General features: G+C 44.5%; 1 protein-coding gene and 3 non-coding genes across 4 annotated transcripts; all 4 read left to right on the top strand.

The window, feature by feature from the left end:
• Positions 1–13,390: 13,390 nt before the first annotated feature.
• Ncl (nucleolin) lies at positions 13,391–21,915 on the top strand. The gene is made up of 14 exons (NM_012749.2): positions 13,391–13,534; positions 14,471–14,587; positions 15,781–16,282; positions 16,495–16,683; positions 16,785–16,871; positions 17,058–17,199; positions 17,678–17,802; positions 18,556–18,679; positions 19,190–19,344; positions 19,804–19,927; positions 20,118–20,251; positions 20,933–21,059; positions 21,389–21,612; positions 21,715–21,915. The coding sequence occupies exons 1-14, from the start codon at positions 13,517–13,519 to the stop codon at positions 21,789–21,791; spliced, it is 2,145 nt and encodes a 714-aa protein (NP_036881.2). The 5' UTR covers positions 13,391–13,516; the 3' UTR covers positions 21,792–21,915.
• Positions 16,917–16,988, top strand: LOC120094883 (small nucleolar RNA SNORD82). The gene has a single exon (XR_005489577.1). It is a non-coding gene; the product is annotated as a small nucleolar RNA SNORD82 (small nucleolar RNA).
• LOC120094885 (small nucleolar RNA SNORD20) lies at positions 20,356–20,435 on the top strand. Its single transcript, XR_005489579.1, has one exon. It is a non-coding gene; the product is annotated as a small nucleolar RNA SNORD20 (small nucleolar RNA).
• On the top strand, positions 21,119–21,255 carry LOC120094881 (small nucleolar RNA SNORA75). The gene has a single exon (XR_005489575.1). It is a non-coding gene; the product is annotated as a small nucleolar RNA SNORA75 (small nucleolar RNA).
• Positions 21,916–23,281: the final 1,366 nt, after the last annotated feature.

Below are 23,281 nucleotides of genomic sequence, written 5' to 3'. Positions count from 1 at the left end.
CCTTAACCTAAGCCCAAAGCAGAGAGAGAATAAACAAGTAGACGATACTTTTTACTCTTTTTTTATTTTTTTTTTAATTTTTTTTTCCGGAGCTAGGGACCGAACCCAGGGCTTTGCGCTTCTACCACTGAGCTAAATCCCCAACCCCTTTACTCTTTTTTTAAAAAAAATTTATTTATTTAATGTATGTGGGTACACTGTAGCCATCTTCAGACACACCAGAAGAGGGCATCAGATCCCATTACAGATGGTTGTGAGCCACCGTGTGGTTGCTGGGAGTTGAACTCAGGACCTCTGGAAGAGCAGTCAGTGCTCTTAACCACTGAGCCATCTCCCCAGCCCCAAGACTTTTTACTCTAAAAGCATACCCTACCCCCACATACTTCCTCAAGCAAGGCCCCACATCCCAAACCTCCCAAACTGTCACCAAGTAGGGACCAAGTGTTCAAAGCCTGAGACTGGGGAACATTTCTCATTCAAACCACCACAGTACACAGCTGGGAAACTGTCATTGTTACTTTGTATTTTTGTGATAAAATACTGGCCAAAAGCAACCTGGGAAGAAAACGGTCTATTCAGCTTACGGGTTACTGACCATCACGGAGGAAAGCCAAGGTAGGAAACAGAAGGGGGAGCCTGGGGGCAGGGAGTCTCCTCCTTCTCTAACATTTATTTGAGGTTTAGTGAGTACATGCCTAACATGCCTGTGGAGGTCAGTTCTCTCCCACGCGGACTCCAAGAATCACACTCAGGTTGTCACGCAGGGGGCAAACACCATGACACAATGAGCCTTCTCTGAGGCTCTAAAGCTTCTATCCTTTTCTCTTTCTCTGAAAAGTGGAAATAGTCCCCAATCATACCTAGAAAATGACCAATCTGAGGAAGCATAGGAGGTGTCCGTATGGGCAACCAACCCCCAGTTCTTGACCACGTGGCCTCCCTGTCTGCCTGTTTTCCACAGAGATTAGCCCAGAGTCCAGCCAGCTGTCCACCTGCCAGGTGAGTGGTCTCCTCCATCAGTCTCACAAGCTCCAGTCTGTCTTTCCATCAGACACCAAGGCCATCCCCACCCAGATCTCAGTCAGTCCCCTCTCTGCTAAGTTAGATCTTGTTTTCCCCATAGATGAGGGTCCCTTTCCTTTCTGAGTGGAATCCTCCTTTCTTGTGTGCGCTGCTCCTTCCCAGCTTTTGTCTTCTGCTTGTGGGAGTTCCTTTCTGCCTCTGGCTTCTCCACAGCAGAGACTGGAGACAGTGTGGTCAGGGAGTCCGAGGGAAGATGGAATCCAGGACACAATGGAGAGATGGCTACATGTCTCAGTAGTGACAAGGACAACAGATCTTGAGGCAGGATGGGATCTGCCGCCGGGGACGTAAAACAAAGATACTCCGCTCTTCACTACCGCATTAGATCTCAAAGAGCCTGTGTTCCAGATCCAGATGTGCCTCGGTACTGACACCTGCTGGCCGCCTGCAGCTACTGCACCTGCTGGCAGTAAGAGGGATCTTAAGCTTCCAAAAGACTCAATGTTCTCTCCTTCCTCCTTTTTTAATGAGAAATTTTAGGGCTGGAGAGATGGCTCAGCCGTTAAAGGCTAGGCTCACAACCAAAAATATAAGAGAAATTTTAAAGTTTGACAAGGTAGTCTCAATTGTCCCACAGAGTAGTAAGTGCTATAAAGCCAAAGAACATTACAAGGGAGAAACTGAAGCAATAGCCACCTTTAGTGATCAATGTCAGACTAGGAATATCAAAACTATAGTCACATGACCAGACCTGGTGATAGAACCTTTAATCCCAGAACTTGGGAGGTCCCAGGTAGGTGGATCTTTGTGGCCAACTTGGTCTACATAGTGAGTTCCTGGTCAGCCAGGACTACATTGTAAAACTCTGTAGAAGTAAAAAAAAAAAAAAGAATGGGACCCTTGGGACCCTTGAGATGGCTGTCAAGTAGTGGTGGCACATACCTTTAATTCTAGCACTAGAGAGGCAGGAGGCAGAGGCCGGCAGATCTCTGAGTTCAAGGCCAGCCTGTTCCACAGAGTGAATTCCAGGTCAGCAGGCAGAGAGAAACTCTGTCTAGAAAAACAAAATTAAAAATTTTAATTTTTTCAGATATGGGTGGGGTGGCTCAGTCAGTAAAGCACTTGTCTTGTAAGCAGGAGGCCCAAGTTTAATCCCCAAATGCACCGTGATAGTTAAATATGCTTGGTCCACTGGGAGTGGCTCCGTCAGGAAATGTGACTTTCTGGAGAAAGTGCGTCACTGTAGGGGTGGGCTTTGGAGGTCTCCTCTTATGCTAAAGCTCCACCCAGTGCAGAAGAGTCAGTCTTCTGGCTGCCCTTGGATGGAGATGTACAGGTCCTTCTCCAGCACTGTCTGCCCAGGAACTGCCATGCTTCCCGCCATGATGATAATGGGCTGAATCTCTGAACCTGTAAGCCAGTCCCAGTTAAGTGTTGTCCCTTGGGGGCTGGAGAGATGGCTCAGCGGTTAAGAGCACCCGACTGCTCTTCCAGAGGTCATGAGTTCAATTCCCAGCAACCACATGGTGGCTCACAACCATCTGTAAAGAGATCTGATGCCCTCTTCTGGTGTATCTGAAGACAGCTACAGTGTACTTATATATAATAAATAAATAAATCTTTAAAAAAAAAAAAAAAAAAGTGTTGTCCCTTACGAGAGTTGCATTGGTCATGGTGTCTCTTCACAGCAATGAAACTCTAACTAAGACATACACAAAAAAAAATGCTGAGTGTGGTGGTACAGGCTCATAAATACAAAAAGTGGGGAAGCCAAGACAGGAGTCTGGCGCTCACTGGCTTCCCAGCCTGACTGGTGAGCTCCAGGCCAGTGGAAGAACCTGTGTTAAAGGAGGTGAATGGCATTCCTGAGGGTGGGATCTCAGGTTATCTTTTACCTCTGAATGCACTGATGCACAGGTGCACCCCACCCAACACACACACACACACACACACACACACACACACACAAATACACACATACACCCAGAGGCATACACACCCAGAGGCATACACACACACACACACACACACAGAGGCATACACACACACAAATTCACACATACACACAGAGGTATACACACACACAGAGGCATACATACATACACATAAGCATACACACATACACATAGGCACACACACATACACATAGGCATACACACATACACATAGGCATACACATAGGCATACACACATACACATAGGCATACACATAGGCATACACACATACACATAGGCATACACATAGGCATACACACATACACATAGGCATACACACATACACATAGGCATACATACACATAGGCATACACACATACACATAGGCATACACACATACACATAGGCATACACACATACACATAGGCATACACATAGGCATATACACATACACATAGGCATACACATAGGCATACACACATACACATAGGCATACACACATACACATAGGCATACACACAGAGGCATACACACACAGAGGCATACACATGTGCACTAACACACATATACATACATGCAAATAAATTATAATTAAGTACAATGTTTTATGGCACCATAAGAATTGAAATGTGGGCTGGAGAGACGGCTCAGTGGTTAAGAGCACTAACTGCTTTTCTAAAGGTCCTGAGTTCAATTCTCAGCATCCACAAGGTGGCTCACAACCATCTGTAATGGGATCTGATGCCCTCTTCTGGTGTCTCTGAAAACAGCTACCGTGTACTCATATATAATAAATAAATAGATCTTTAAAAAAAAAAAGAATTGAAATACATTACAGAATACATACATTGTATGTACAATACATGTAATGGCTCAGAAATAGCACATCTAAAAGAGGCCTGCCTAATTTTTTGTTTTAATTTTAGTCTGTCAAACTATGGTGGACCTAGTTGGCTTGAAATTCCCTAAATAGACCAGACTGGCCTTGAACTCACAGTGATCCACCTGTCTAAATCTTTAGGTCCAGCCTGGTGCATTTTCAAACACCTGTAATTCCAGCTACTCAGGTAGCAAGAGGAATTGAATTTGTGGCTAACCTGGGAAACAAGTCATCTTTTTTTTTTTTCAAACCTACTTTTATTTATTTACTCCCCATTAGTTTAAATCTGGAACGGGTACAGCATCACATGGATTCTGTGTCCAATGGCCTTTGCAGGAAGGTTGCTTTGGAATTTGGCACAAACCATTGCCACTGTTTCCATGAGCCCGAGTTACTTTTCCCCAGATCACTCTGGTTTTGTTTGGTTTGCCTCCAGGAGTCACTGTATGAAACAAGTCATCTCGTTTCCCCATTTCAAAACAAGTTAATTACTTTAGGCACATGCGCACACACACACACACACACACACACACACACACACACACACACACACACACACACACACACCAAGTAAGTTATCCCTAAAACAATATTTAAGTCCCCCAAACTGTTAATGACAACATGACTCTGTTAGGTGCTATTTAAATGTTGACATTGAGGCAATGTGCACATGTGAAACATTTTTTAAATGTTGATTTATTTAATTGTACACGCATGTGTGTATGTGTATCATACAGTGCAGGAGCCTGTAGGGGCTGGAAGGGGCATCAGATTCCCTGGAACTGGAGCTAAAGACAGCTGTGAGCTACCATGTGGGTGCTGGGAACCAAACCCAGGCCTTTTGCAAGAGCGAGGTTCTTAAGCTCTCAGCAATTGCTTTAGATCCCAGCACACATCGAAGTGTTCAAGGACTGGAGAGATGGCTCAGTGGTTAAGAGCACTGACTGCTCTTCCAGAGGTCCTGAGTTCCATTCCCAGCAACCGCATGGTGGCTCACAACCATCTGTAATGAGATCTGATGCCCTCTTCTGGTGTATCTGAAGACAGCTACAGTGTACATGTATGAATAAAATAATAAATCTTTAAAAAAAAAGAGAGAAGTGTTCAATACTGGTTCTCCTTTGCAAAATGAAAGCACAGCTCCCCCTTCAATGTCTAACAGCAGCAATTGGGTTAAGGAAGTGACCCTCCTTATTAATAGCTCAGATTATAGTGTGTGTCACCATATCTTTATGAGTTTTTTTTAAATGTATTTATTTATTCATGTATATGAGTACACTGTCACTCTCTTCAGACATACAAAGGAGGGTACTGGATCCCATTACAGATGGTTGTGAGCCACCATGTGGTTGCTGGGAATTGAACTCAGGGCCTCTAGAAAACCAGTCAGTGCTCTTAACCACTGAGCCATCTCTCCAGCCCATGAGTTTTTTTATTACTTTTTTTTTTTTACAGTCCAGTCATTACCCCATTCCGGGTCCGCCCTCCCACAGATCCTCATTCCATCCCTCCTCCCCACTGTCTCCTAGAGGATGTCCCCTCCCCATGTTTTGGCTTTAATGTTTTTATTTTATGTATCTGTGTATGTGTCTGCCAAACGTGTATGGGTACCTGAGGTGGCCGTATTAGTAAGAATACAGCCCAGCCTCAGTCTTGTGATGAAACAGTATGAACACCACATCTCTGACAGCCAGCCCTCTCAGATGCTGTATTTGCTACAGCAGTCTTTTTTTTTTTTTTTTTTTTTTTTTTTTTTTCCGGAGCTGGGGACCGAACCCAGGGCCTTGCGCTTGACCACTGAGCTAAATCCCCAACCCCGCTACAGTAGTCTTAACATCCTACAGCCTCCTGCTCTGGGCTAAGGAAAACGCTGTCTCATTTATTGGGGAGTGAAAAGGGCAGTGTGAGGAAAGGAGGTTCAGTGCCAGATGCTGAGTGTGGTGGAAGGAGATGTCTGGTGGGCTGCTCAGAGTCAGAGCATCTGTCAGATGGCAGTGATGCCACTGTGAAGAAGCTTCAGCTGTCACTGAAGAAGCTGTCCCTAGAGCGAAAGGTTGGGATTGTAGCTCAGTGGCAAAATACTTGTCTTGAATGGTGAGACCCTAGGTTTAATCCCCAGAACTGCCAAAAGAGAAACAAACAAACAAACAAACAGAAAAGGAAACCCAAGCAGAGGGCAACACATGGGGAATGTCAAGTAGCCGTGCAGGCCAAAAGAATGTTGACGGAGGAGAAAGGAAGAAATCGGCCCAAGAGAAAGAGGCCAGAGAAGTTCTGACGAAGTGTGGTGCCATGCTAAGGATATCTGGGGCTGTCTGTAAACCACAAGTGGGTATATCTCAGGGAGGACTGCCCTTCCCTGTCAAGTAGAATGAGGGCAGAAATTGAAGAGAAGACAGAAGACATAGGTGGCCCTGAGGGGGGAAAAAGCTTGGAACAGCCATGTGGTGAGGGATAAAAAAGGACTCAGAAGACTTGGAAGACTACTCAGGCCAGTGTCTGGGGCTGCTATAGGGACTGCTATGATGCTGGCCCAGGAGTCTGCTCCATTAGCAGGTGAAGATTCTATGACTGCCTCAGGGAGACTCAGGGTGGGGTGGGGGTGATGTTGGTGCTGACACTGGGCCAAAAGCATTAATTGGCTATCTTACACAAAGCAAGCATAGCTTGTGGGGATATGGTGACTCAAGCCAGTAATCCCAGTTCTTTGAAGGCCCAGGCAAGACAATTGCCATGAATTTGGGTTTAGCCTGGGCTACCTAGTGAGTTCCAGGACAACCTGGACTACAGTTAGACCTTGTCTACAGATGTCTACAGTTAGACATCCTTAAAAAGGGGTGGGGTTAGAGATGTGACTCCATTGGTAGAGTACTTGTCCAGCATGCAGAAAGGAAACCTGGAGTTTGATTGCTAGCACCTCTTAAAAACTGTACATAAAGTTGGAGAGATGACTCAGTGCTTCCTGCTCTTTTAGAGGACCTGAGTTCTGTTCTTAGCACATAAGTTGAGCCGATAACAACTGAACTTCCAGCTTCTGGGGGGGGGGAATATATCTATATCTATATATCTATGAATATCTCTATCTATCTATCTATCTATCTATCTATCTATCTATCTATCTACATCCTAGGGTTTTATTGCTGTGAACAGACACCATGACTAAGGCAAGTCTTATAAAGGACAACATTTAATTGGGGCTGGCTTACAGCTTCAGAGGTTCAGTCCATTATCATCAAGGTAGGAGCATGGCAGCATCCAGGCAGGCATGGTGCAGGAGGAGCTGAGAGTTCTACATCTTAATCTGAAGACTGCTAGTGGAAGACTGACTTCCAGACAGCTTGGGTGAGGGGCTTAAGCCCATGCTCACAGTGACACACCTACACCAACAAGGCCACACCTCCTAATCTTTGGCTATCCTGAACTGCCTCAGTAGACCAGGCTGGCCTTGAACTCAGAGATCTACCTGGCTCTGCTTCCCAAGTGTTGGGATTAAAAGAGTAGAAGCAGGCACCATTGACAATAATTTTTAAAATAATTTATTTATATTTCATGTGCATTGGTGTTTTGCCTGCATGAATGTTTATGTGATGGTGTCGGATCCCCCAGAACTGGAGTTACACACAGTTTTGAGCCGCCATGTGGGTGCTGGAAATTGAGTCTGGAAGAGCAGCCACTGCTCTTAACAACTGAGCCATCCACCTCTCCAGCCTCAGGCAATAAGTTTTTGAATCACAGCAGATATTCGAGATTGCTTGGTGTGATTGGTAAAGTCAGGCTATGGTTGGAAACTTCCTGCAGCCTTCTGTAGCTAAGTGTTCTGCAGCGTGGCCACATGGAGACCTGGCATGCAGAGGACAGGTGAAAGCCCTGCCTCCTTAGACTCTCTGAGGCAGGTTTTCTTTGTCATGGCTGTACTTTTTGTGGGAAGAGCCTCAGGGTAGAGAGCAGCAGCTGCTTGCTTAGTCTTCTCTGTGATCCTGTCATTCACGTAAACAAATCCCTGTGTGAGACTTGTTTTTAAATATTTGATGTGGGAGTTGGGGATTTAGCTCAGTGGTAGAGCGCTTGCCTAGCGAGCGCAAGGCCCTGGGTTCGGTCCCCAGCTCCGGGGCGGGGGGTGGGGGGGGGAAGAACCAAAAAAAAAAAAAAAAAAAAAGAATACAGCAGCTCACGTAGGTGGGATTATGAGGTGCAGTTAATAAAAAACAGGAGAGTCCAGAAGAGTGTATATCGTATAAAGAGATTTGTATAAAATACAAAAATATGGCTAATTGTAAATGACTGATGGAATCTTTTGCCACTGTGCTAAGGATCTACAAGAGAGTGGAGAGGGGACTTTTGTAATTCCTTTTCCCTCTCTTTCTGAAGACTGGGTTGCAGGTGTTACTGTACCCAGTTCTTTTGGTTTTCATTTCGAAATAAACACCTGTGTCCACCTATTCTTCCATGTTGAGTCTTGCGACCCTGGTTACAGATTGGGAGGAAGGACAGTGTCCTCCTTTGGTTTGAGGCATTTAGGCAGCCTCCTACTGGTTTCCCTTCCAGATCCTCAACGTGGACGTTAAAACCCTAGAAGATGTGGATCTGACTTATCCTACTGTTAGTACTTAGGCATACTCATGAAAAAAAAATAGTAATTATCGCCTCCATTTAATAGATGGAAACCACTGAGGTTCAAGGCTGTGTATAAATGGGATGGAACTTCACAACAGCCCACTCATTGCGTGCCGTAACGGCTCTTACAAAGACGTCCCCACAGAAGCATTATGGGTTTGTTGTTGTTGTTGCTATTATTATTATTATTAAAGTTTATTTTATATATATGAGTATACCATCTTAAGACGCATCAGAAGAGGGCATCAGATACCTTTACAGGTGATTGCGAGCCACCATGTGGTTGCTGGGGATTGAACTCAGGACCTTTAGAAGGACAGGCAGTGCTTTTAACCACTGAGCCATCTCTCCAGCCCATGTTTTTCAAAACAGTCAATTCTTGAAGCCAATTGCCTCTCTCTCTGATGCTTACTTGGCAAGCCATTTTTTTTCCAGACCAGGCCCATGTTCCTCTGGCTGTCCTGGAACTGTGTACACTAGGTTGGCCTCAAGCTCCCACAGATCCCCAAGTGCTAGGACTAAAGGCATGTAACACCCACACTGGCCAATTCTTTGGAGTTTAAGACAGCATCTCTCTTTCCCTGCCCCTGTGTGCCTACCCACCTGAACTTCCTTCCCTTTCAAGGACAGTTTATTCTCCCAAGACACCAGCACACATGGCTTTCTTTAATTCACGCCCATGCTCCAGTCACTACTTGGGCAACTGAACCAGCCGACAATAAAATCTTGCCTTCTACAATTTACATGTGACTATTCACACTGCTACAAGAAATCCATCCCTATCTTTGTTCCCTTGTTTAGGAAGTGGCCCTTTGCTTATTTCAGGCCTGGTGTTCACCCTTGTAATCACTGTACTAGAGCCTGTGGCCAGAGGACCACCCCAAGTTAAAGGCCACACCGGGCTACACAACCAGTTCTAGACCAGCCTAGAGTTTAGAGTAAGGCACTGTCTGAAAGAAAAGAGACTTTATCTCACATATGCTTGTCTCCATTCTTTTCTGGCCATGTATTGGCTCCTTTACTACAGACCCCAATAGTCATTAGTCAATCCTTCAAAATCACTGGGATTACAGACATATGCCACCATGTTTGCTTGTTTTGAATCTCTCATTCATTCATTCATTCATCCATTCATTCATTCATTCATGCGTTCATATAGGGTCTTGTTTTGTAGCCCAGCCTGGCCTGGAACTCAGTTACTCAGGTTGTTAATTCAGACCTCAATTTCATACTAATTCTTCTGCACAAGCTTTTCAAATGCTATGATTATAGGTCTGAGCTACTGTGCCTAACTATTTTTTGGTACCTTATGTGGTTTATTTATAACTGATTTTCAATTAGTATTTGCTGAAATCCAGGCATGGAGGAACACACCTGTAACGCCAATGGTCAGAGGCATAAAGACAATTTCCAGGTGCCTTAATTATAGAACCCTGCTCAGGGATGGCACAACTCACAATGGACTGGGCCCTCCCACATTGATCACTAATTGAGAAAATGCCTTACTGCTGGATCTTAGGGAGGCATTTCCTCTATTGAGGCTCCTTCCTTTCTGATGACTCCAGCTTCTGCCAAGTTGACACACAAAACCAGCCAGTACACCGGGCCAACCTGGGCTACCTAACAAGAACATGTCAGAAAGAAAAAAAATTGCTGATTTGTGCTGTCAGACACTGGAACTAAGAGAGAGGTAAGTACATTTAAATAAGTGGTAGGACCTTGAACGTGGGGAACTGACCTAGAGACTTTTGTTATTCTTTTGTCCCTTGGTCTTTAAGTCCTCTTTCCTTGGAATAGGAAGATGATTCAGCAGATAAAGTGCTTGCAGCAAAAGCATGAGGACTCAAGTTCAGATCCCTGATATCCCTGTAAAAAGCATGGGGTTGGCAGCACATATCTGTAACCCCAGCATTCAGGGTAGGGGGAGCAGAAGGGAGGATCTCTGGCATCTGCTCATGTAACCATAAAAGATGAAATTCAATAAAAGACCCTGTTCTAAACATAAGGTAGAGAAGGACTGGGGATGTTGGTTAGTGCCTGCCTGGCATGCATGTGGTCAAGATCAACCTCCAGAGCAACACAGACCATAAGTAGCACACAATACAAGCACTTGGGAGAGGCAAAAGAATCAGAAGTTCAAGGACAGGCTGGGATACTTGAGACTATCTGTTTAGAAAAAAAGGTAGTGATAGAAAAAAACACCGATTAACCTCTTACCTCTACATTTGAATTCAGGCATACCTCCCCCCACATACATACACATCCAATCTCCTACCAGTTCTGTAACTGACCAAGTTAACTCTAGGCCAGTGGTTCTCAGCCTTCTTAATGCTGTGACCCTTTGATACAGTTTCTCATCTTATGTGACCCCCAACCATAAAATTATTTTTACTGCTACTTCATAACTAATTTTGCTGCTATGAATTGTAACGTATGCAGGATATCTGGTACGATCCCTATAAAAGGGTCACTGATCTCAAAGAGGTCAGGATCCACACGTTGAGAACTGCTGCTCTGTGCCCTCTTGTCTGTGAGCAGCAACACTTTTAGTCTCCTTCAAATACATTTATGAACTTAAAATTCCTAAAGAGCTGACGGAAATAAAATCTGGTACCTGGCTCTATTTGTATAAAAAAATTAGACACTGTTATTGATCTTGGTTTTGTGCATGCCAGGCAGGCACTAACATCCTCACACCATCTCTACCTTATTTTTTGAGCAAGATCACCTTTTATGGTTAGACAGGCTTGTTAGCAGATGCCAGGGGTCCTCTTGTCTCTGCTTTCCACAACTCCCAGTATTGGAGTTAGTTATGTGCTGCCAAGCCTCCACCCCCATGCTTCCTACAGGGATATGGGGGATCCAATTTGATATGGTTATATCCAATTATAATTTGTATAAGCACCACATATGTATTAGGTGTTTGTTGACTCCACTGCAACACAAATTGTACTAGCTGTCCCTGCTGCTGCTGCTGCACTCAAACTTGTTCCTAAGTTAGGGCCTTGTGTGCACCTACCATTGAGCCACATTCCTCACTCCAGTTAGCAAAATTTCCAAACTATTATATGCCAGGCAATGGCTTAGGTACCAAGAATAAACAATCCGTGTTCTGTCTGGGTAAGGGGCAAATTAACAATAAACGCCCAAGTACTAGGCAACTGATAATACCTAACAGTGTAACCTAGGGTCACAAGAGTAAGTCTCTTAGTGGCACTTTACACCAGAGGGCTGAGGAAAGCCCAACAGATTGAATTGACAAAGAGAAGTCATGTCATTTCACACTCAGAGCTCATCTTCTCTCCTCCCGAATGCCTTTAGCTTGCTCTGCTTGGAAATATCCAGGTCTTCCTCACACCATCCTTCCTATCCCTCTACCCAAGAGTCTCCCTTGGCTCCATACTATACAGTTGAAGGTGTGACCGGTCTCACTTTAAAGACAATGCCCCCACACAACACTGGTCCGCATCACCTGCCCTGACTAGAGAGCACTTGTGTGTAGCTGTGGCTGCCCTCCACCATGTTGGGAAGGCCTTAGGAAGTAAGCATCACGCAGTGACTATTTCTACTTATCTCCAAAGGCCCGTGTTCAGATAGAAAACCCGGGGTCTCAACACATCCCACTTGAGTTAAAATCTCCCGAGGATGGCAAAGGAGGGGGCAGGGGTATCTCCGAGTTCGAAGGCAGCCTGGTCTAGAATGAGTCCCGGGGCAGCCAGGGCTACAAAGAGAAAACCTATCTCAAAAACTCCAATCAAGGGGTTGGGGATTTAGCTCAGCGGTAGAGCGCTTGCCTAGCAAGCGCAAGGCCCTGGGTTCGATCCCCAGCTCCGAAAAAAGAACCAAAAAACAAAAAAACAAAAAAACAAAAAACTCCAATCAAATCTTCTAGATTGGGCCGGGCGTGACGACGCGGGTCGAGGCTAGCCTGGTCTACACAGTGTGCTCTAGGACGGCCAGAGCAAATAGTGAGGCCCTATCTCAACCCCCACCAGCACCTCCACAGGTAATTTTTAATCGATATTGTCAGCTGATGAGGGCACCCGTTTGCTACGCTTGGAACCAGTTAGTGGCAATCCGTTTAAAGCAATCCAAGACAACTCTCTCGTCCTCTGCCACGGAGGGAACTCGTGAGCGGTCCCAGGCAGGCCGAGTACTTCTCCCACCACACACCAGGAAGTCACCTCTCTGAACCTGGAGTTATACCTACCGCGTGAGGTCAGAGATTAAATGGACTGTTTGTGCACTGCTCACACACACACACACACACACGCGCGCGCGCGCGCGAAATTGCTTTTATTAGGAGCTCTCAGGAAAGTGGTGGCTCGCATCAGGCTACCACAGCCAAGAGGACCGCCACCTCTACCGAGGGCAGGCCAAGGCCCACTAAACGGCCCGAATGAACTCTAGGCCTTCCGGCGCTCTCCAGCTCTTCAGCGCGGCGAACGTTCTAGGCCCCTGAGAAGTCCACCGGGAGGCGCAGGTTTCCGCTACGCAAGGGAAATCCCCGAGAAATGCCCAGACCACCTAAGCACAGACGTCCATGCGGCGTACGGATACCTGAGGGAATCCGGGCCATACCGCCACCTACTCGCGCCTCACTCAAGCCGCGCCAAACTCGCGCGTTTCACTGCGCAGGCGTGTAGCGAGCGGGCGCTCAGGAACACTCAAAGGACCAGCACACTGACCAATCAACGTCCGCCTTGGCCAAAACTAGTCCCGCCCTCAAAAGCAGACGTCAGGCCCTGCCCCTAAGAGCCCCGCCCTCCCCCACGCTTTAGGCCCGACCCACGCCGTCCTGGGTTAAGGCTCGCGGTTGGTTCGGGGGACGGACGCGAGCTCTGGTTGGTGGAGGTGAGGTCACGAGAACACCTTCGTCGCCTTTCCAGAGGCGATTACTGGGCAAGCTCAGTCTTTTGCCTCAGACGCTAGCTGTAGCTGGCAGGCGGTTGTACGTGCTCCAGAGTCTTCATTACCCGCCGATCCAGTCGTCTTCGCGTGGGTTCCGCTAAGCTCTTCTGAGCTGCTCGCTCTCTACACACGCCGTCGCCGTAATCCGCCATCATGGTGAAACTCGCAAAGGTAATAGGCCTGACGCGCGAACACGGACGACTAGGCCTGCTTTCTGAGAGACGCGCGCGCGCCCGTCGCGGAGGGGAGGAGGGCCTGCGCACAGTCCCGGGCGCGTTCGAGGGCGCCATGCTGAGGGAAGTCTCGCGCGACTAGCGGGAGGTCTCGCGGTGTTTGGCCTCTGACTTGAGGGATGAGAGGAGCCGAGGCAGGTTCTGGGAGGGCGATGTAGAGTGCACCGGGGCCGGGGGTCGGTGTGAGGGGAAGTCGGAGGAGTTGAGCGCGGAGAGGGGGTTGGAGGCTCGGCGAGTGAAGTGGGCCAACCTTAAGCGGCTAGCGCTCTCGGCCCCGCCTCCCGGCGCACGTGCTCCGGTGCGCGGCCCGCCACGTGGGTTACGGCGCTCCGCACGTGTCGCGCGTCCGAGGCAGTGAGGGGAGTGGGAGTACACCGGGAAAGGGGACAGTAGAGTTGGCCTAGTTACCTAGCGATCCGCAGTCCCTGACCGTGACGGGTAGATGGACACGTGGTGGGCTCCTGAGGTAGCGCGTGGTGACCGGCTAGGTGACTCCACGTGGTTTGGCTGTAAGCGTGAGAAAGTAGGAAGTAGCTCCGATACAGAGATGCTTTTAAGAGGTGCCTTCGAGATAACCCCCTTCCCCGGCAAATAGTTAAAATGGAACCTTTAACTGGGTTTTTTTCTTTTTTGTGGAACGTGCCAGAAAATAAAGTGCCACGACTAAGTAGACTTTAAAAACCTGTGGCTGTTTCCTGGTGAAGGTTTCTGTCTGTAAGACAAATTATGCGCAGTTCTCAGAAAAATTTGCCAGGAAGAGTGTCGTGCCTGGCCACGAGAAGTCTTTATGCTTGTGTTCTTTAGTAAGAAAGGAGGTGGTGGCCGAGGACAAAGTGGCTTACAATGCGGGTGATTTTTTTGTGTGCATTTGTAGGCCGGCAAAACCCACGGAGAGTCCAAGAAAATGGCTCCTCCTCCAAAGGAGGTGGAAGAAGATAGTGAGGATGAAGAAATGTCAGAAGATGAAGATGACAGCAGTGGAGAAGAGGAGGTAGGATGCTATTTGAAAAATTGTGTGATTTGCAGTGGTAGATTGACTGGAAGTGTCAGAAATAACAGTCAGTTCGGGGGGGTGTCTGGGCAGAGTTTCGTATGTTGTATTGAGTAGAGTTTACTGTAGATTTGTGGGGTGGTTTTCCCTCCGTTTTTGGGAAAATTGCTTATTCTAGCCTAATTTTTATTCAGTCCATGGTCACTTGGCTTTGTGAATTTTGGCAGGACATTATGACAGGAAGCTGTAGACCAGCCTAACCTCAGATAGGTTCTCCTGAATTAGGTGTTAGCCACAGTATCCAGACAAATGACAAGTTTAGTGAGAAACCCAGACTTTGATCTAGGTAGAGATGGAATCAGGGTCTCAGCTTAGGTGGTACCATGTGAGTTTTTTGGGGTTACCCCCCCTTCTATATATTAAGGGACTAAGCTGGACACTTTAGAGGAGAGGGTAGCCTTTTTAGATTCTTGTTCTCTAAGCAAAATTTATTATTCCCCGTATTCTTTATCTCACATGGTTTGTTTTTGCAATACTGGTCCCTATCACTGAGCTTCAGCTTATTTGAATCTTAATTCCAATCATTGTTCAAAATACATTGTATGGGTAGAAAGCTGCTAATAACCCATTTGCTAGATATGACATTCCCAAGTTTCATTTAAAGACAATCTAGCACACAGGAGACAGAAATAGGAGTACATAGTGAAACCTTATCTCAGGACAGTTTTTATGGTCATGCTCAATCAAATTTCTTAGAAAAGCTCAGGTGCTGAGTTAAGAGTCCAGTTTTTTAAGCATTGAAGGCCATGTATCCTTATTTAAGGGTTTAATGTTTATCTTTATGTGTGTGAGTGCATTAAGCATGCTTGGTCCCCTCATGCTAGAATAGAATGTACTTGGATATCCTGAAACTGGTATTACAGCTACATGTGGATGTTAAACTTGTTATAAGAGTAACAAGTGGGGCTGGGGATTTATTTAGCTCAGTGGTAGAGCGCTTACCTAGGAAGCGCAAGGCCCTGGGTTCGGTCCCCAGCTCCGGAAAAAAAAAAAAAGAGTAACAAGTGCTCTTAACTTCTGAGCCATCTCTCCAGTTCTTTACTTTTTAGAAACATATCTAATGTCTATCTTGTGTTAGTAACTTAACATAGCATTGGATATAGAGGAATGCTTATGATTTGTTTGCTTTCAAGGTTGTCATCCCTCAGAAGAAAGGCAAAAAGGCTACCACAACTCCAGCAAAGAAGGTGGTTGTTTCACAAACAAAAAAGGCTGCAGTTCCCACACCAGCTAAGAAAGCAGCTGTTACCCCAGGCAAAAAGGCAGCAGCCACACCAGCCAAGAAAGCTGTTACACCAGCCAAAGTAGTTCCAACACCTGGTAAAAAGGGAGCTGCACAAGCAAAAGCATTGGTACCAACTCCTGGTAAAAAGGGAGCTGTCACTCCAGCCAAGGGGGCTAAGAATGGTAAGAATGCCAAGAAGGAAGACAGCGATGAGGATGAAGATGAAGAGGATGAAGATGACAGCGATGAGGATGAAGATGAAGAGGATGAATTTGAGCCACCGGTAGTAAAAGGAGTGAAACCAGCAAAAGCAGCTCCTGCTGCTCCTGCCTCAGAGGATGAGGATGAGGAAGATGATGATGATGAAGAAGATGATGATGATGATGATGAAGAGGAGGAGGAGGAAGATGGTGAGTTAGAGCTTAGGATATTGAGTACTGCATGTACACTCCCTGACCATCATGGTTGGATTAAAAACTCATATTTTATGCTTTTAATTCTTTCCATAACTTAATGGGTTTTTATTTCCTTTTCAAGGTTTTCCTTTTTTAAGTATTTGTAGTGTTTATGTTGTCTGGATTGGTAGCAAATGCATTTGCCTACTGAGCCATCTTTCTTTCAGACTCTGAGGAAGAAGTTATGGAGATCACACCAGCCAAAGGAAAGAAAACTCCTGCAAAAGTTGTTCCTGTGAAAGCCAAGAGTGTGGCCGAGGAGGAGGAAGATGATGAGGATGATGAAGATGAAGAGGAGGATGAAGATGAAGAAGATGAAGAGGACGATGAAGATGAGGATGAGGAAGAAGAGGAAGGTAACCAGATTAACTTATAAAGTATGCTGACTTAAGTAATGCTTATTAATGGAAATGCTAAAAAGTCTGTGTACTCATGAATGACATTTTAAAACATGCAGAACCTGTTAAAGCAGCACCTGGAAAACGGAAGAAGGAGATGACCAAGCAGAAAGAAGCCCCTGAAGCCAAGAAACAGAAAATAGAAGGTAAGCCTGCAAAATTGGGACTTAAAAGGAGATCAGAGTAGCAATAGCACAAGTGATGACTAACAAAGGGACTTAATACTGAAACATCTGGGATTGAAATGCAGTATGCTGATGTGCTTTATAGTTTATGATGAAATTCACTTGTCGTATGCTTAAGTGGACTAAAAAAGCTCATTTTTTGTGCAGGCTCAGAACCAACTACACCTTTCAACCTGTTCATTGGAAACCTTAATCCAAACAAGTCTGTTGCTGAATTAAAAGTTGCCATCAGTGAACTTTTTGCTAAAAATGATCTTGCTGCTGTGGATGTCAGAACTGGTACAAATAGGTATGTTTTTCATTAAATGGTTTGTGTGTATCAGCTAGTATTTTTACCTTCCAGTTGTGTTCTTCCACGCCCTTAAATACTGGGATAGATAAGGCACTACAGTAATAAAGAGGTTAGATAGTAATGAACTAAATCATCAAATTATAGGACCTGCAATTTGAAGTCCTGTGTTTGACTTGGGGGTGTCAAATAGCAATTTTAAGAATTTTACATTTTGGGTAATTTTGCACTTTGGGTCTGCATAGTCACAGCAAATGCTTTTAGCTAAAAGGATTCTCAGTACTTACCAGGGTCCATGCCAGCTACTGCTGTTACAGTATGATGAATGAAGAAACCAAGGACATGGACTCGATTTTATGGGATATAAGAATGATCTGGTTTTATTTTGTTAGTGTTGTACATGCTGCCTGTGTTCGTACCACACGGTACAGGTGTAGATCACCTCATGCCTATAATCTTGTTTTTTACTTTTTTCAAGGAAATTTGGTTATGTTGATTTTGAGTCTGCTGAAGACCTAGAAAAGGCCCTGGAGCTCACTGGTTTAAAAGTGTTTGGCAATGAAATTAAACTAGAAAAACCAAAAGGAAGAGATAGTAAGAAAGGTATGTAAAAGAGTCTGGGTAACTCGGCACTAATGCTTAGGAGATAGTCTTGTCCCCCTTTCTCCCTTAGTTTCATCCTCATTGTGAACCAGTGAAATGATGTGGATCATGTGATGACTGACAGATTTGATTCCTGGGATATGTCAGGGCTGGCAGGATGGTTAGTTGAGTAAAGATGCTAGGTACAAAATTTGATCTCTACAAGCCACATGAAGAAGGGAAGAAACAGCGTGTTTCAGTGTACTAGTGCACATCCAGCACTCAGGAGGCAGAGGCAGGGGGATCTGAGTTTTGAGGCCAAAAAACAAAGCAATTCTAGGACAGCCAGGACTATTAACGCTTTCAAAAACTCCCAAGTTGTCATCTGCCTACATGTGTGTCATGGCATGCTTGAGGCTTACATATCTCTTGAAATGAATTCTTGTTCTCTATTTTAAGTTTGAGAATGTGGACTTTGAAGTGTTTTCTTATTTATACAATGTAATACATACAGTCTAGGGGAAATATATACATGTAAACAAGTAAGAGGTGAGCCTCATCTGAAACTGGACAGAAGTTTGAGTCACCAGGTAGGTAGGTGACTAAGTGCTGACGATTGGACATGGGTCCTCTTTGTGCAAAAGGCTAGTAACCATTGAGCCACCTCTCCATCCCCCTTTTTTTAAAGCACAGATTCTTATCCTTTATAGGAGCTATTTGCTTTATTCTCTTGTGACTTCTAAAATGATGTTCTTAAATCTTGTTTCAATATAGTTCGAGCTGCAAGAACACTTTTAGCCAAAAACCTCTCTTTCAACATCACTGAGGATGAATTAAAAGAAGTGTTTGAAGATGCTGTGGAGATCAGATTAGTCAGCCAGGATGGGAGAAGTAAAGGGTATGTTTTGTTCCTTTGAATGTTAAGTTTTATTAGCAGAATTTGAGTTTGTTGTTATCTTCTCCTACCCTCCCCTTAATAATCTCAAGTAGTTTTCATAACCAGAAAAAAAAAAACAGAATACCTGGTCCTTTGGCCTCCATCTCCCAAGTTCTGAAATTAAAAATGTTCAACTATTGGGTCTTGAAGCTGTGATAAATTTTACAGCTGGCCTCAATCCAAATCGCATCTTTGGCCACCAGTACTATCCTTGCCTATTATATGAGATAAACGTGATTCTAGGCAGTTCAGTCTATTATTGTATCTGCTTTTTCTCCTCCTTACATAGGTGGCCAGCTTCAAGAATGATTTCAGAGGAGCTAATACAGTAAAAGAACAGTAAAAGCTGTTTGGTCATAACCACCTGTTTCAGTCACATGCGACTTAAGTCCTTATATCATAATATGCTTGAGTGACATTTTGTCTAATGTATTAAGTGAATTGTGCGTATAAACTCTTAATCTCTTTTAGGATTGCTTATATTGAATTTAAGTCTGAGGCTGATGCAGAGAAAAACTTGGAAGAAAAGCAGGGGGCAGAAATTGATGGACGGTCTGTTTCACTCTACTACACTGGAGAGAAAGGACAAAGGCAAGAGAGAACTGGAAAGAATAGCACTTGGAGTGGTAAGTTAAGGTTTAATTGTATAGTGGGGGTGGGAATCATTTGCATCTTTGCTTCTATGTTTAGCTAGAATTAATTTACCTTTGTTCATATAGCTCATGCTTAGTCTTCATGAGTGAAAGCTATTTGAAATCATATCCGTTGGAGTGTAGTAGGCAAATACGGCTTTGTTGGGTATTTTTTCTGCTTTAAATGGCTTAAACTATAATTTGGAAAAAAATGCTAGGAATCATCTAAGATTGTTACAGTGTATGATGGGTTTACACTGTGGTGGTGTTGGTAGTCTTAGGATTATGGTATATGTGGTCCATGGCTAAAGTGCCATTGTTTCAGTTAACATGTAGCCACCTTGTGTGAAATAGGTTAGAAACATGCTTTATATGTGGTCCACTTACTGAGAGCTTTAATACACACAGACTTATTCTAACATGCATTGCTAATGTGTATCATTGTACTTACAGGTGAATCAAAGACTTTGGTTTTAAGTAACCTTTCCTACAGTGCAACAGAAGAAACACTTCAGGAAGTATTCGAGAAAGCAACCTTTATTAAAGTGCCCCAGAACCCACATGGCAAATCTAAAGGGTAAAATAATTTTTATGTTACATGTGGGCTGTATATACTCCTACACAAAGAGTAATACTGTCCTATTAGCTAAAAAGAAAAAAAAACTAACATTTTTAGCTATACAAAGGCTAAGTACAGCATTGGTAATAACCTGCTGATGCCATGTGTTTCTAAGCTTTACTCTGAAAACTGATTTTTCAATCCTCAGGTATGCATTTATAGAATTTGCTTCATTTGAAGATGCTAAAGAAGCTTTAAATTCCTGTAATAAAATGGAAATTGAGGGCAGAACAATCAGGCTGGAGTTGCAAGGACCCAGGGGATCACCTAATGCGAGAAGTCGTAAGTCCCTTGACATGTGTGACTTGGGTTGGGTGACATTTTGATTTTATGTGTATCCATGCTCACTTGGGGCTGGTTTTTGTTGTTGCTGAGTACATGACAACTGGATATGATGACTGATTACCTGAGAAATAACTGATGAAATCTCAAGAAAATTCCTCTAGATAGTCAAGTTCTGATCCAGCTATGTCAGCTCAAAGCAGCAACTTTTGGATTTGATTGCCCTGAGTTCACTTAGATATGTCTGATCCAGTCTAATAGCTTTTACCTTAGTTTATCTGCATTAATTGCTTTTTCTGGTAAAAACAAGAACATTGTACAAAATGGGTGTCAGAGATGACTGGCTCAGCAGTTAAGAGGACTGACTACTTTGAGAGGATTTGGGTTCAAATCCCAGCATCCACATGGCATTTCACCGTAACTCTTTTGGTTCTTTTTTTTTTCTTCGGAGCTGGGGACCGAACCTAGGGCCTTGCGCTTCTACCACTGAGCTAAATCCCCAACCCCCTGTCTGTAACTCTTAAGATCTGACACCCTCATAGATAAAATGAATGTAGATAGACAAAACACCAATATGCACAAAAATTTTTTTAAAAAGGAATCTACTTTAGCTGAAGGTGGCAGTACTTACCATGGGTTCATAGAGAAACCTGTAAAAACAGGCATTTTTTTCTCTTCCAGAGCCATCCAAAACTCTGTTTGTCAAAGGTCTGTCTGAGGATACCACTGAAGAGACCTTAAAAGAATCATTTGAGGGCTCTGTTCGTGCAAGAATAGTAACTGATCGGGAAACTGGTTCTTCTAAAGGGTAAGAAAGCATAGTGTTTCTTTTTAGTGAATTCTGCATGGAGAACTTGGGTCTGCAGTATCTTCTCATTGAGCTCCTTTCTGTCAACCAGTGACAGATTATGGATTCGCACGAGAAGAAGAGAAAGTTCACAGAACTAGCACTTAATCTTCTGTTTTTGCAGGAGATCTATTTGGCTGTTATGTGTGAGACATTCAGAGATAACTGGGTCTCCAAGAGTACTTTCTGTATGGTCACTGTATTAGTCTATGTGGGTCACTTAGTGCTTATTGTGTTACTCTTAAAGGTGCTTGCTTAATTTAAAATGGGTGGTTTTTACTGTGTTTTAGGTTTGGTTTTGTAGACTTTAATAGTGAGGAAGATGCCAAAGCTGCCAAGGAGGCCATGGAAGATGGAGAAATTGATGGAAACAAAGTTACCTTGGACTGGGCCAAACCTAAGGGTGAAGGTGGCTTTGGTGGTCGAGGTGGAGGCAGAGGAGGTTTCGGAGGCAGAGGTGGTGGCAGAGGCGGAAGAGGCGGATTTGGCGGAAGAGGCCGGGGAGGCTTTGGAGGTAAAGAAGGAAAAGGAACTAGAACCTCCTTGAGGAACTACCTTGTGCGGGGAGGTCAGTTCCTAACTGTACCAGCCTTTCATGATATTTTTCCTTCTGTAGGCAGAGGAGGCTTCCGAGGCGGCAGAGGAGGCGGGGGAGACTTCAAGCCACAAGGAAAGAAGACGAAGTTTGAATAGTTCCTTCCATCCCATTCTTTCCCTCTTCATTTTAAAGAAAGGACTCTGGAGTTTTTACTCTGTTACCTGTTGAATGACAGAGCCTTTTAAGGACATTCCAAGACAGTAAAGATCCTAAACTCTGTTGCCAGACTTAATACTTCCTAGAGGTTACATTTGGATTGTTGCTTAAGAGCTTGACAAGACCAGCTCTGCCCAGTGGGAATTGGAGTTGTGTTCCTACTGCTTTCCAGCTACAAATGTGGAGATTGGTTGTGGGGGGCGGCTTCATGATTCTAATCTGGAAGATTTAATATTTCATTTGTACCTTAGATGGGTGTGTTCTGTGTTGGAAATGCCATACAAGAGCTTGTGTGGTATATATTCTATTCCCAGAACAAGAAGAAAAGTATAGCATAATCTGAAATGACCTGGACAAGGTATGGTGGCACATGCCTTTTTAACTCCACATGGGAGGGAGACGCAGGCAGATAAGAGTGAGGCCATCCTGATATACAGAGTGAGTTCCAGAACAGCCAGGGCTGTTTGTTAGAGAAAGATCCTGTCTTGAAAAAGACCAAGGGGAAAAAAAGATAACACAGGCAACCAACCAAATACAAGTTTTGGCCACTGAATACTAAGTCTCAGCAGCCAGGTGTTAGTGACATAATCCAATCCCAGGGAAACAGCGGCCATCTCTGAGTTCAATGCTGGCTGGGTCTGCAGAACTGAGTTGCAGGACAGTGAGGGATACATGGGAACCCTGTCTTAAAATCCAAGAACAAAACCTGTCAAGTCTTAGAGAAGCTTTGGATAACAAAATTTGTAAGTTGCAGCTGATTATAGTGTTCACCTAATTGCAGAGAGGGAACCCAGTGGCCTTTTTGACTTGACTTAATAGGAAGTTTGTGCCAGAATAGAGGTCCAGTATAATTAGGAATACAATGGCCCTTGACCTTTGTACTTTGACTTCCAGTGGTCTATCAAGGATGTACTATCATAACTATTAGCATGAGGCATGGGTGCTTAGATACCTTAATAGAAATTATTTCCTAATAATTTTTCCATGTCCCACTCCGAACAAATTGACATTCAAGAAAGGTCAGCTATTGGGTGAGGCCCTTTCTCAGCAATCCCAAAGGGTTGCTCTTAGAACCTGCCTGGTGGCTTGTGTGTGTGGTGTGACCATTGCAGTCTCTGCCCTGTTTAAAAGTGAGATAGGATGGCATGGGCATTAAATTTGTATAGTGGGAGCAGTTTAGTGGGTTCTTTTGCTGGGGAGGGGAGCCCTTGGTTCTGCTAGCCTCCTAGGTTAAAAGTTACTGGCTTGTAGCTGAAGACTTGTAATCCAGAAGGTAGACCAGTTTGAGGCTAACCTGTAGAGTTCCAGAATAGCCAGGGCTATTCAGAACACCCCAAGACAAAGAAAAGGTACAACTCTGGTGCTAGCAGGCATATAATTTGTGGATTGAAGAGATAGTTCCATATTCTGTAGGATCATCAGAAGATTT

This window comes from Rattus norvegicus, chromosome 9 (genome assembly GCF_036323735.1).
Source record: "Rattus norvegicus strain BN/NHsdMcwi chromosome 9, GRCr8, whole genome shotgun sequence".
Classification (NCBI taxonomy): domain Eukaryota; kingdom Metazoa; phylum Chordata; class Mammalia; order Rodentia; family Muridae; genus Rattus; species Rattus norvegicus.
Note: the sequence above shows the minus strand (reverse complement) of the source record. Positions and strands in the feature narration are given on the sequence as shown.